We start from the raw sequence: 13328 nt of genomic DNA, 5'->3' as shown, positions 1-13328 counted from the left end.
TGCCAACAGGTCCAATTGTGTCATGAACTGCACACTGTTTGTGGGTGGCTGCTGAGCATCTCAGACAGGCTTCTTTCCACTGACAGTAGAGCCTTCAGCGACAAGGAAGAAGGCTTTCATTCCTCGTTGATATCCCACAACCATTTCTGCTATACACAGCCCTGCACAATGCAGAATCTGTTCTAGTACTGCATCAGCAATTGTTTAGCTTCTACCCAGGTGTTAGTCGTAGCTGCTGACTATTTTAGATGCAGAAATAACATAATCCATTGTGCATCGTGTATAATGTTTGGCATTTTCAAGCCATGTAGCTTTTCCAGTTGTATTTTATCTTAACCACTAACAATTTAGGTATAACAAAATGCAACTGAGCCGAATTTATCCAAAAGGGACACGAGTTGATTCCTCAAATTACATGCCTCAGCTCTTCTGGAATGCAGGCTGTCAAATGGTTGCGCTTAACTTCCAAACTGTAGGTAAGCATCCACCATGCTGCTTGTTTGAGTTTAGTGTGTGTGTTCTGGATAAATTTGATAGCAGAACAGAACAGAGTTAAAAGATTAGGGAGTTGCATGCATACTTCTGCTGAAGCCAACTGTCTCTTACAATTGTTAGCTTAAGTATTTCTGATTTTAGAACCTTAAGCAAACATCCAGCACAATTCATTTGCAAAGTCTTAGGCTCTGCCTGTTGTTTAGCATATTTAATTGAAGCTGCCCTTTTAAGAGGCGCTAATTGTAATCTCAGCTTTGTGGTGATATTAATCTAGTAAGGAGTATTAATAACCAAATACTTGATTAGGAAAACATAATTAGTGTTATGGGTATGCACAATAGGAAGCTGGGCTTGGGGAGTGATTGTTTGGTTCTGCTTCTTGAACACATAACAGGCATTGGTTATTTGGAAAGAAAGAACAGGTGCTTATGAAGGACTAGGAGCATAATTCTCAGAAAAAGAAAGGCCTCTTGAATTTTAGAATGTTCTTGGTGTGCTTATGATAGCCTTTTTAGTTCCATGCAAAACAGTGTACAAGGGACACCTTCTTATATTTATCCAGCATTCAGTATTGAATTTAGACAGGCTTTGGGCAAAGGCCAAGAGCTCATTTCACAGCACACAATTTTGTCTGTGCATGCAGCTTTGGTGGTTGTGAGGTATGCACTCAAATGTAAAAATATAATGTGTAGATATAAATTGGAAGATGAGTGGCATAGTCACAGTAATTCCTGCAATAATGTCACTTTGGGTGGTGCTATCACATAAATGCCTGTTGACTATGTCTGGGATAACACAATTTGCACATTATTAATGCCTGTTATTTCTAAGTATCCTAGCTCAGATGGACTTTTCATATATGGACCAAAAATATATACTGTGTGAACTGAACTAGACACACACACACACACACACACACACACACACACACACACACACACAGAGTAATGTATATGGGATGAGGAGCCAGCCTTCATTTTTTTAAAGATGGTGAATGGGAGCTTTTAAAGGAGATCTCCAGTAGAACATAAGGTTGATACTTTTTACAGGGTGCTAGAAAATGATTATTAAAACTCTAAAGAAACTTAAGAATTGATTTATCCTATCCCGTGTCACATGAATATGGAACGTTTTGTTTTTGTTTTTTTAGATTTGTCTATGCAAATAAATATGGGCATGTATGAATATAATGGCAAAAGTGGGTACAGACTAAAGCCAGAGTTCATGCGAAGACCAGACAAGCATTTTGATCCATTTTCTGAAGGCATTGTAGATGGAATAGTAGCAAACACATTGTCTGTTAAGGTATGTATGTCGTTTGTAACTCAATTTTCACAATATAGAAATATTAAGCCTCAAGGTGATTTCTTGTGTTACTTTTTTTTTTTTAAACCAGGGTGCACATTCCCAAGTACACAAGTAAGCACACCCACCCACTTCCTATTTCCATATATAGTAAACAGGGAAGCAGCTGTGATGCTCATAGTCAGAAAAAAGGGAAAATAAGGAAGCAGATAGGTTGAGAGAACAAAGAAACCACAACCCATTCTGGCATGTGAGGACAAGTATCATATCACAATCTTGATTTATAGTTTAATTGATGTAAATTAATTGAATGGATTAATGTAAATTTCTTAATTCTATTAACTGGAATAAGTATTGGAAGTAACTAGCTGACCTGGCACAGGAGAGGTCCATGGAGGAGAGGTCCATCAATGGCTACTAGTCGGAGGGCTATAGGCCACCTCCAGCCTCAAAGGCAGGATGCCTCCGAGTACCAGTTGCAGGGGAGTAACAGCAGGAGGAAGGGCATGCCCTCAATTCCTGCCTGTAGGCCACCTCCAGCCTCAAAGGCAGGATGCCTCTGGGTACCAGTTGCAGGGGAGTAACAGCAGGAGAGAAGGCATGCCCTCAACTCCTGCCTGTGGCTTCCAGCAGCATCTGGTGGGCCACTGTAAGAAACAGGATGCTGGACTAGATGGGCCTTTGGCCTGATCCAGCAGGGCTGTTCTTATGTAGAACATCTGCACCGCTAGTTCTCCCTGTCTCCCTCCCTTCAGCCCCATTTCATTCTCCACCCCCACCAGCTTTTTCTCCCTCCGCGGCCGGCTAGCCTGGCTGCTGCTTCCCCTGTGCGTCCGGCTGGCCTGGCTGCCGCTTCCCCATGCCCTCTGCCTCCTTCTGCCCGTTGCCGCCGCCTCCTCCTTCTGCCTGCCCACTGCCATTTTCTCCACTGGCTGTCCTCTGGCACCATTTTTTCCCCCCAGCCAGCCAGCGCCACCATTTTCTTCCCTCCCACCCATGGCTATCCAGCAGCTCTCCAAACTCTCACAAGAGCTGCCACACATGGGATTAGCCCTGGATGCATCTTAGAGAATTAAATATATAGAAGATGGCAGCATTTTTAGAAATCTCCCCTCTCTTCATTTTGCTGTCCAATGCAGCTTGTGTTTTGAGGACTGGATGTTTGGTGGGCAGAGGTCATGCAACTGAGAAAATTGCTGGCATAAATAGGCAAGGAAATTGTCTATGGTTCAGTGCTGTTATGCACAAATGTATGTTGGTATTGCCTGCACAGCATCGGAAGACAGATAATTTTCAGTAATATACAGTATAGCTGGATTTATACACAATTCTAACCATTATTTAGATAGGCACACACCAATTCTCATACAATTTCATTCCTCAGCTACTATCTAGAGAATGTTAGAGCTGCATTTAAAACACTTGTGAGTATGGAAAAAAAGCCCATTTCTAAATTTTGTCACAAAAGCTTTTCAAATGAAAAGTCACTTTAAAAAATACCACATGCATTCTTGCACATCACTCATTACGTTTTAAGCAGGTTCTGGGTCAAACCTCAAAGTACAATTTAAATTCACTTGTATTTTGAATTGCATTTTAGTACTTTTGCTGAAATACAGGTTGGAAAAATCTTCAAGAAATGTGGGTGCATGTGTGCCACTAGAGAGCAACCACTATAATCAACTATACAGTATATGAAGCGAAAACAAGTCATTTTTGTTTGATGAAAAGTTCTGTATAGTTTGGAAGCCTAGATATATAGGTTCTAACTTGTGCAAGTGGAATTAAGCTTGCAAATGGCCCATTACCCCCTTCTTTCCCACTACATCATCTGAATACCCCAAAAGCTGCTTGCAAAAGTGTCTCAATCTGATTTTTGGTTTCTCCTACAGCCCTGTGATCCTATTTCACATGGGGGGGGGGCGCTCATGGGGCTGCAGGGCAAGAAAGATCCCTTGTGTGAGCTGACGTGTAATCCCAGATTCAGATCATGATTTATTTTGAAATTCTGGTTAGAATATTCTGGCATAGCTTGGTTTAGGCATGATGCATGATTCCAGCTTGCTCTTAAGCAGAATCAGAAGTAGAATACTTCCAAGCCTTGAGCATGAAAGGGAGGAAGAAATGTTCCTGTGAATAGGGGATATAATTTAGTCCTGGCTCTGTGTTACGTCTGAAGTGGCCCGCTGACTTTTTCTTGCTGTACGCTTGGCTGTAGCCTAGAAAGGGGTCCAATTCAGCCTGCAGCAGTGAGTACAGAAATAAAATCTTTTATTATATTCCCATTCCCAACCAGCTCAGCTATTTAAGGAGTTGATTGAGGGAAACAAATGTGCTCCTTTTTAACTTAATGGAAAACACAGAGAGATTATTTTCTATTGAGTTTTCTGTTCTCAGTTGTTCTTGCATAACAAGGAACAAGTCAATTAATTAACTATTACTATTTTATATTTAAGCTATGTACTATTTTACCGCAGCCAAGCCATGTGAGTGAAATTACGAGTTCTTAGAAATATTGTTACAGATGTGTGCATAGTAAAAGAATTGTCCTTTTGCTATAACTTTCAGAGATTGATGTGATTTAATTATGGAATTGCAGTCTAGGGTTGGTTCGTAGTTCTGGCAGTTCCCATGTAAATGGTTTCAGGAGCGCATGGGGCCAACAAGCACGCTCATGATGACCAGTTGGGATTGTATGGAGCTACCCATTGAAGTAACATCTCCAGACTGCAGTGGTGAAAACATTAGACTGTTGTGATTTGTGCAATTGTGTGGGTTTTACAGAGCGTGTTCATAATTGTTCATAGCCACATGTCCGCCTGAATGTAGAAGCAGCGGTTTGTACTGTCAGGATCTCTGTGCAAACCAAAGTGTAACCTAGCATGTTGCCAGGGGCTCCTGACTCTAGAATCACAATCGAAACTGAATTTTTAAGCCAAGTTTCAGCCTGTTTACTTAATACTGTTGATCACTATGCCCCGGTTTTGCATTTCCAGGTCATTTCAGGACAGTTCCTTTCTGATAAAAAAGTTGGAACTTATGTAGAAGTGGACATGTTTGGTCTACCTGTGGACACAAGACGAAAGGCTCTCAAGACCAAGCCATCTCAAGGCAATGCTGTGAATCCTGTATGGGAAGAAGATGCCATAGTATTCAAGAAGGTAGGGTTTTGTTCTTGTTTTGCACCACACCAACTCTCTATATCAGGGGTAGGCAAGCTTGGCTCTCCAGCTTTTATTGAACTACAACTCCCATCATCCCCAGCCACAATAAATTTGAATTACTACAACAGCTGGAGAGTCAAAGTCAGGGGTGTAGGGACTAGGGATCAAGGGTGGACAATTGTCCCCCGTCTGCCAGGGTCTGGGGGAGCCCCCAAGACTCCATCTTTCCCTTGGCCAGGGTACCCCCTTGCCCCCTCCCGCACCCAGCTGGCAAATGAAGCACTCACTGGGTGGAAGTGCAAGGCACACCCCTCTCCTCTCTAGCCAACATTTCACTGAAACTCTGGCTGTGCTTTGTGTGTGGTGGAGGAGAAGCCCAGTCAACCAGCATTTTAATGAAACGCTGACTGTGGAAGAGATTTGGTCCCTCTCCCAGGTATTGGCCCCACCACTGCATCTGATGTCAGATGCAAGGGGGTGGGGCCAATGCCAGGAACGGGGCTGGTAAGCCCCAGCAAGCTTCCCTTTGCCAGTCAGCAGTTCATGGAATCACTGACTGGGACCTCCGTCGTGTGCAATGGTAAATTCAGGGTTGTTGGTATGTTGAACATTCAGTTCAGCACACCAGAGGACTTTGTCCCCTGTCTATGGACAAGGTCTCTACACCCCTGGTCAAGGTTGCTTTTCTGTGCAACACCAGGCTATAGAGATCTAAGAATGAAGTCAATGAAGGCAGGGATAATACAAAATGATTTAATATTCCAGGTACCAGATATGAAAACAAAAGTCTGTCATAAGCTGTTTGTGATAATAAAAGAGATTACTGAGAGAGAATGAAAATTCCTAGCAACCCTTCAGTTCAACACATTTAATTTAAGTGTATGCATTCATGTTACAGTACTTGTCAAAACAAACAAGTTCTAAAATTTGACTTGCAAATTTGAAAAGCAATATCTTGTGCAGTTCCATTAAATAAACGAAACACAGAAATAATCAGGAACAGCGTATTTAAACAACAACAAAAACTACCACTGCCTATCTGTGAACCCACAAGGTGATGTGAAAGCTGATGGCATTGATGTGAGAATTCAGAATCAGTGTGTTCCACACAATGTAGACAGTCAGCTGTGAGACTAAAGAGTTTAAAGACCGTCTATGAAATCAGCTAAGTTTTGGAATCCAACTTGATGTGAGATTTAACAATATCTTTGAATCCTGTGGTTGGGATTCTTCACAACTTGTTTTCAACTAAATGAAGCTGTGGGAACACTTGATCTGGACCATAACCATAGCATGGGGTTAACTGTTTTGTCCATGCTGTTCTCTCAGTGAAAATGCCCCTTGAAGCCGTGTGTGTGTGTGTGTGTGTGTGTGTGTGTGTGTGTGTGTGTGTGTGTGTGTGTCTCAAAGCTATTAAATAGCAGCTTTGGGAGTGTGTTTTGTTGGAAAAATTGGTCTGGGGATGAAAGGGTTGCAGCCCCTTTTGCCTTACTGTGGTCATAATCCTGATTGGGGGTGCCTGTTACTGCATTTGGTAGTAAACTAAATGTGGGGAATCCAAAGCACAAGACTGAAAGATGTATGAAATGCCATGGTCCACTTGATCCTGAGACTCTGAAGTGAGAACAGCCAAGCGAATTTCAATCAGAAGAGCTAGTATAATGTGCCTGGCCAGTAGAGATTGCCACAAAGTGCACAAAGTAGAAAAAGAGAGGTGTAGATAGCAGGAGGATAGGCAGAAACATGCCTTCAGCACATCGAAGAGTTCTTAAATTACCCCAAGGGTAGCTCACTTTTATATTTAGGAAGTGGGGCTAGCTCATCTGTTCATTTTATTTCAACTTTTCTGCTATATCAAATTATCTAAAAGAAGTGTTACTTTAAAATATTTGTGCAGTGGTAACTGACATCAGAGCGATTTGACCACATAACTAAACAGAATTCAACATTTTGCTGGAGGGGAAGCTCTTATTTCCACAAGTAATTGATGTGTCCCAAAATTCAGAAGCATTGAGCAAAAATCATAGACTGCCTAAAGAAAATGTCAAGATAATCCATATCAATTCCACTCATTCATTCAGCTCTATCCAGGAAAAGCTCTATTCATTCATTCATTTCAGGTTTTATACCACCCCATACATTAGATTGTGGTTCACAATCTAAAATCCATTAAAACATAGACACAATTAAAACAATTTAAAAATACACTCTAAACTCTAAAACCTGAAGCTTTCAAACTATAAATTAAAAGCCTGGGCTCCTTGGAGGAAGTGCGGGATATAAATGTAGTAGTAGTAGTAATAACAACAACAACAACAACCAGCACTTTGTATTTTGCCTGGAAACGTATTGGCAGCCAGTGCAGTTCTTTTTAAATTGATGTAATATGATATCTTTGGGCAATCCCCGAAACAAGCCTGGCTGCTGCATTCTGTAAAGTAAAAGGTAAAGTTGTGCCATGCAGCATTCTGTACTAACTCAATAAAATATACATTACTCAACTGGAGTAAACTTGATAACCTTATTACAGAAGCTAACTTCCAAATTGCTCGATACTGGAAAAATGAGACCCCTTTCGATTAGTAGGTGGTATCCAAAAATATGGGGGATTTTAAAAAATGTTCATTGAAATTCTGCTCCATGATTATTTCATAAAGCACCGCATACCAGTTTTTTTAGATCAACTAGCATATATCCAACTCTTCTCTAACTCTCTACTGGACTTTTGTGTCATTTTATGCTTTACAAAATTGCTTCATAATGATGTATCCATTCTTCAAATCAGAATTGATATAGCTTATTTTTTTGCAATTGTAAAACCAAAAATAAAAAAGTTTAAAAAAAGGCCTGTCTCTGAATATTCACCAAATGTTTGCAACACAATATATAACTAAATGTCTATCCATATTAGTTCATTTAAACAGTGTATCTCATTACACCTGCTTTGTGTAGAAGACTTTATAAATATACTAGTACTAGGGCTTTCAGTTTGCAAGCATCCCTCCTGTACTACAAAATGACCATGCACTCTCCCTTCACTCCTTGCTAGTTGATGACCAGAAGAACTGCTTTCAGCATGTGATAGTGTTGCTGCCAAGAACCCACAAAAAGACTCATTCTAGGAGTTTGAGTGAGATAGACGAATTAAAATATCTAGTGCAAAATTATTTTTGTGTTTCAATTTCTTAAGCGAGTTCCATGAGAATTGGACATGGATAGAAATCCAGTGCACTGAAACAATATAGGTTTGTCTCTTCATCATTTTGTGAAAGTCCCAACTTGCTGTCTGTAAAAGTTCTTGAGAAAACTGCCAAAGTTTGTCGGAAGGTATAATTCCCCATGTTTTTCCAATGGGAGAGTTTTTCTGCATTTTCTGGAAAATTAGGGGATTTTCCCCAATTTTTTTTATTTTCCTGTTTGTGTGGATGAGGTCTGGAACCTACCTGCAAAATGACATGTTTCTATCTTTCATGGTTTTGTCTGGGAATTTAATGTGAGTGAGTGAGTGAAGTCCAAGCAGCTTTACAGATCGATCAATCAATCAGATAGATATTACAAAACCCCTGATATTTCTTAAATTTTTATAGGTGGTTCTGCCTTCTCTGGCCTGCCTGAGGATAGCTGTCTATGAAGAAGGAGGAAAATTCATTGGCCATCGAATATTGCCGGTATCAGCAATTCGACCAGGTAGGATTATTTGGCTTTCTAAAAGTGGGTGGCACTAAAACCTTTTGACTTAAGAAATGGCAGCTGAGTTGAGGTACCAGGTTCTCTGCACACCTTGTACACCAGAGTGATTGCTTTGAGTAATTTGGCTTGTCACTATTTACCAAACTGCTGCATCTTGAAAACCCAACTGTATACAATCTTACTAGTGCCAGTACAGCAATGCACAACACATGTGCTTATGAGTACTCAGCAATTACAAGCACTCCGAAATAAATCAGACTTGCATTGTATATGTTGTCTGCTTTCTTTTCCAGGCTATCACTACATCTGCTTGAGGAATGAGAGGAATCAGCCCTTGATGCTACCAGCCATATTTGTATACATAGAGGTGAAAGACTATGTGCCTGATACTTATGCAGGTAAACACAGGATTTGCAAGCTTGAATCAAAATGATTTTAAAAGGGTGTTTTGTTGCTGTTGTTTGTTTTGGTGCTTTGGAATTATAGATGCAGTGGACAGTAGTAACTAGCTGTTTTAATCTCAGTAGTCTTCAAAAAGCTGTAGAAGTTAGGGTGCTGTCAATCATCCATTGCAATGTGCTGTCATTAGTAGATTGCCAATGTTCCTTGATTCAAAGCTGTTCTTTCTTTTTGGACTTCGTGATAGTCCGCCCCCCCCTTATATGCCTGTGTTTATAATCATGGTTTAACTTTGGTTTGGTCATGTTAATTGTTAATAATTCTCAAATGTCTCTAGAATAAGAAAGCGAGTATAGGCTTGCAGATGGTCATCAAACTAGAAAGAAATGGGTCAGTCAGGAAGATTCAGTGTGGCGCCTGCGAGTTCTTGGTCTTAATCCCTTCTCTTTAAAATGGTAGTATACCAGGCAGTATCAAGAGTCAGACAAGTTGGGCCCTAGCCAGGAGTCCATGACCACCCCCTGAGGCCCCAGGGCCCACATAGGGGTGATGGGACAAGGCAAAAAGGCACCCCTCCTCCTTCCCTCCCCATTCAGGTAAGCCAGAGGGTTGTCATGCAGAAGGATGCACAGAGGTTGGAGTGTGGGGAATGCATAGGAAGTTAAAATGTTGGGGGAAAGAGTGCCATGAGGGGGCAGTGGAGAGCTTTTCTCTAGGGCCCCAGCAACTTAGCAGGATCCTGGTGGTATACTATTAACAGATCGTTCAAAGTCTTTTCATAAGTAATCATACTAACACCTTTTAGTTTACAGTATGTTGCTTGTGATTTTTTTGTGTGTGTGTGAGACAGCTAATGGAAAACAGCAGTTTTTCAAATCTATATAATTATTTCTCTTAGCCACCCACCATTGGGATGCGTGTCTTTGGGGCGGAACTCTCGCGACACACTGCGAGAGTTCCCGGCAAAGACGGGAGCAAAGATGGAGAAATTGGTGCCCGATTAGGAAGGAGCTGCACGAGGGAAGCGGTGGCCCTGGCCATGGTGGCAAGGTGGTTGCAGTTTCAGGCCCAGCCACGGTGGTGAGGTGGCAGCAGGGTGAGAAGGTGGCTGGGCCGCCAGGAAGAGGAGATGGCCCAGGAGGGGACGGGCTGGTTTTAAAGCCAGCCAACGACCTCGGGCGGCGGGGGAGGTCCAGCCTGGGCGGGAAACACCGGCCCCGAATACCACACAGATGTTCTGTTTGGCAGTCGGCTAGTAAAACTTAATATGTTTAACCCCAGTATGTTACTTATTGAAATGCAAGACCATGGATATGCAAAAGCTGCTGTTTGTGAAACCTTAGGTTTATGAAGGTCCTTAAGATTCTGTAAAACACTTGTACTATCCTGTAGCCATTAAATCAGACTTTTAAAAAGTGTCTTAATTGTAAGAAAACTGTTTAATTGTATTATATTTATGTATATCACAATGCAGATTTGAGAAGAATAACTCTAAGATTTCCATGATTCTAACAAGAAAGTTGAGATATATATTTGTAAAGGAACCAGGAAAATCTCTGAAATTGCCTCTTCCTTAACTGTGGGAGTTCTTCATGTAAACTTTCTTTCTCTCAAAAGCAGTACTATGGAAAAGTCACACACACGCCCACACATGTCTCAATAAGCAATTGTTCTCCCCCATATTTTGCTATCTGCAGTATCTAATAACTACTGAAAATGCATTCATTGTTATAATCAATCCGATTGTGAAGGCTTAGAATATAACAGTAAGTTAAAGGACATGGGTAGCAATAAGTCATAGTCCAAGTATAAAAATCTGATCAGGGTCCCGCTGTAAACCCTGAGCAGTATTAATGTGCATGGTACTTGTAAGGTTTCCCACCAAAAAAGTACCTCAGCCAAGGAGCTTTCAGTCTAAAATTTGATGTAGTAGAGGCAATAGAGAAAAGTGAAGACAAGAGTAAATATGGGCAGAATATACTTTCAGTTCAGTTGCATGTACTAAGGCTTACTTTCAGCAGGAATGAGCCCTTAAGGCATTTTGTCAAAAGCATTGTAGAAATTGTGGGGTTTGAGGCGGGATTCAAAGGGTGAGAAAGAGGTGCCTTTTCCTAGGTTTTGTGTATGGCTGTTCCATGCATAAGGTGCAGCAAGGGAGAAAAGGCAGCATCATTAAGGGTAAAGTAAGTAAAATGTGCTATTGAGTCGGTGTCGACTCCTGGTGCCCACAGAGCCCTGTGGTGGTCTTTGGTAGAATACAGGAGGAGTTTACCATTGCCATCTCCCACGCTGTATAAGATGATGCCTTTCCGCATCTTCCTATATCACTGCTGCCTGATATAAGTGTTTCCCATAGTCTGGGAAACATACCAGCAGGGATTCAAACCCGCAATCTCTGGTTTGCTAGTCAAATCATTTTCCCCAATTACTTGTTACATAGTGGGGGCAGGGGGACGACAAAATATTAGTTAATTTTTAGCCTACTTTCCTTTAAGGAAAGAAAGCTTTCTGTGTCCGTGTGTGTCATCCTGTAAACTTCTCAATGTCTGGACTGATTTGAACCAAATTTGGTACAGTTGTAGGGACTGTAGGTATTCAGAGATCATTCTGATATAGTTGTAGCAATACTTCAATAGCATAGTTTGTGATGCTGTCATTCACTTCCAATTCAAGATGACAGATGTGTGAACGTTTGAGGTGGAAGTGGGCTAATGTGTGAAGATGGTAATTATCAGTTATGATTATAGTAAAAGAAATGTAGGGAGATTATTTTTTACCCATACGTCTTGTTTTGTCATGCCTTCTACAATGCTATGACAAACACTGTCCTTTGCTTTACCCTTCTGCATTAATGCAGGTAGGTTTGGGGGAGTTTGATCCTAAATTCCTGTTTCCTGTTTCTAGATGTTATTGAAGCATTATCCAATCCAATCAGATATGTGAACTTGATGGAGCAGAGAGCAAAACAGCTGGCAGCACTGACTTTGGAGGATGAAGAAGAAGTAAAGAAAGAGGTGAGCACCTGGGATTGACAAAATGTATTTTAGTAACTGGGGGACGAGTGTTGATTTACTGCAGATAGCACAATGCCTCTGGGAATAGAAGGTATATACTATTTTTTGACTCATTATTTTTCACATATTTGTCTTGTCACATGTGATACACTGAGACTGGGTCCTTTGTGATGGGTGTGGGAAGAACTGTCTAAAGCCCTGTTGGAATGTGTGGAGTTGTTTGGTTGGTGACTGTATTATGAATGGGACAGATTCTGTTACCCCAAGGATTAACATTTTAAAGAGATCATTTGAATCTACAAGTTTTATTTTTGGTAATGCTGCCAAGTGGAATAGGTAGGTATTTTAAGGAGCTGATGAATGGGTTTGTTGGGGCAGCTGATGAGGAAGTAGAGCAACCCAAAGTTGCCTCAGATCCAGGAGCAAGGCATCTCTAAGGTGAAGCCATAGAGCTTTGAGTGACCCATTTTCGGACCCCATGCTTCAGGGTAGAAGTCACAATCAATGACTTGTGGGAGGTTGGTGATATCTTAACAATAATCTGTGGGGTTAAAAAATGAGGAAAAATGGTCCACCCATATGCATGCTGAAACCTGATCACTAGCTATGTCTTCCAAAATTCATCTTTGAAAACAAACATGTTTAGAAAAAATGTGGACTTGCCATAATATGAAAACTATTATTTCTGCAGTCACTTTCCATTGAGTGGAAATCTGCTTCAGGTGTTTCAACTTGGAGCAGATTTTGCTTATAAAGAATTGTAGAGCTTGGCTGGGTTCAGACATAGAGGCCACACTTGCATGTAATGGGAAATCATGGGTCCAATGGACCCGTGTTTCCCCTCCCCCTCCCACCCCCACACGTGCTTTGGAAACGTTCGAAATTGCTGTCTGAGAATGTTCAAAATTGCAGTCTGCAGAATGTAGGGGGAACTTGCTGCATGGGCTTCCTCCTGGCATGAAGGACAGCCCTGGCAGCAAATCACAGGGAGGTTCTTCCTCCCTCAGCTCCGATTACTGCTCACTGTAACTCCAATTCTACCTTCAGACATAATGCCACTGAACACAAACCTCAGGTAAGAGCAGCAAAACTCATTACAACCTTAATGTTCAAATTGGAGTTTGGGAAGGGAAACCTGGGTTGCTTTTCTGACAGAAGTGCGGTTGCATGCATCAAGACATACAAGAAATTAAACCTCAGGCTCCTTCACCTCTGGTTTCCTGTTACACGTGCATGCGACCAATGTGTAACCATAATTTTC

At 41.4% G+C, this 13328-nt stretch overlaps 1 protein-coding gene across 26 annotated transcripts in view; it reads left to right on the top strand.

The window, feature by feature from the left end:
- The window catches only part of PLCB1 (phospholipase C beta 1), an 807198-nt gene that overhangs the window by 659700 nt on the left and 134170 nt on the right, over positions 1-13328 (top strand). For all 26 annotated transcript variants that reach the window (XR_008313428.1, XM_053284740.1, XM_053284741.1 and 23 more), the window contains 6 exons: positions 352-476; positions 1646-1800; positions 4797-4961; positions 8552-8651; positions 8948-9052; positions 11958-12067. Coding sequence is in view for 25 of the 26 variants with exons in the window: in XM_053284740.1 (XP_053140715.1) it covers positions 352-476; positions 1646-1800; positions 4797-4961; positions 8552-8651; positions 8948-9052; positions 11958-12067 (760 nt within the window). In the remaining variant the exon portion in view is untranslated. The remainder of the gene's footprint in view (positions 1-351; positions 477-1645; positions 1801-4796; positions 4962-8551; positions 8652-8947; positions 9053-11957; positions 12068-13328) is intronic.

This window comes from Hemicordylus capensis, chromosome 1 (genome assembly GCF_027244095.1).
Source record: "Hemicordylus capensis ecotype Gifberg chromosome 1, rHemCap1.1.pri, whole genome shotgun sequence".
Lineage (NCBI taxonomy): Eukaryota > Metazoa > Chordata > Lepidosauria > Squamata > Cordylidae > Hemicordylus > Hemicordylus capensis.
The sequence above is the reverse complement of the archived record's forward strand: the minus strand, read 5'-3'. Positions and strand labels throughout refer to the sequence as shown.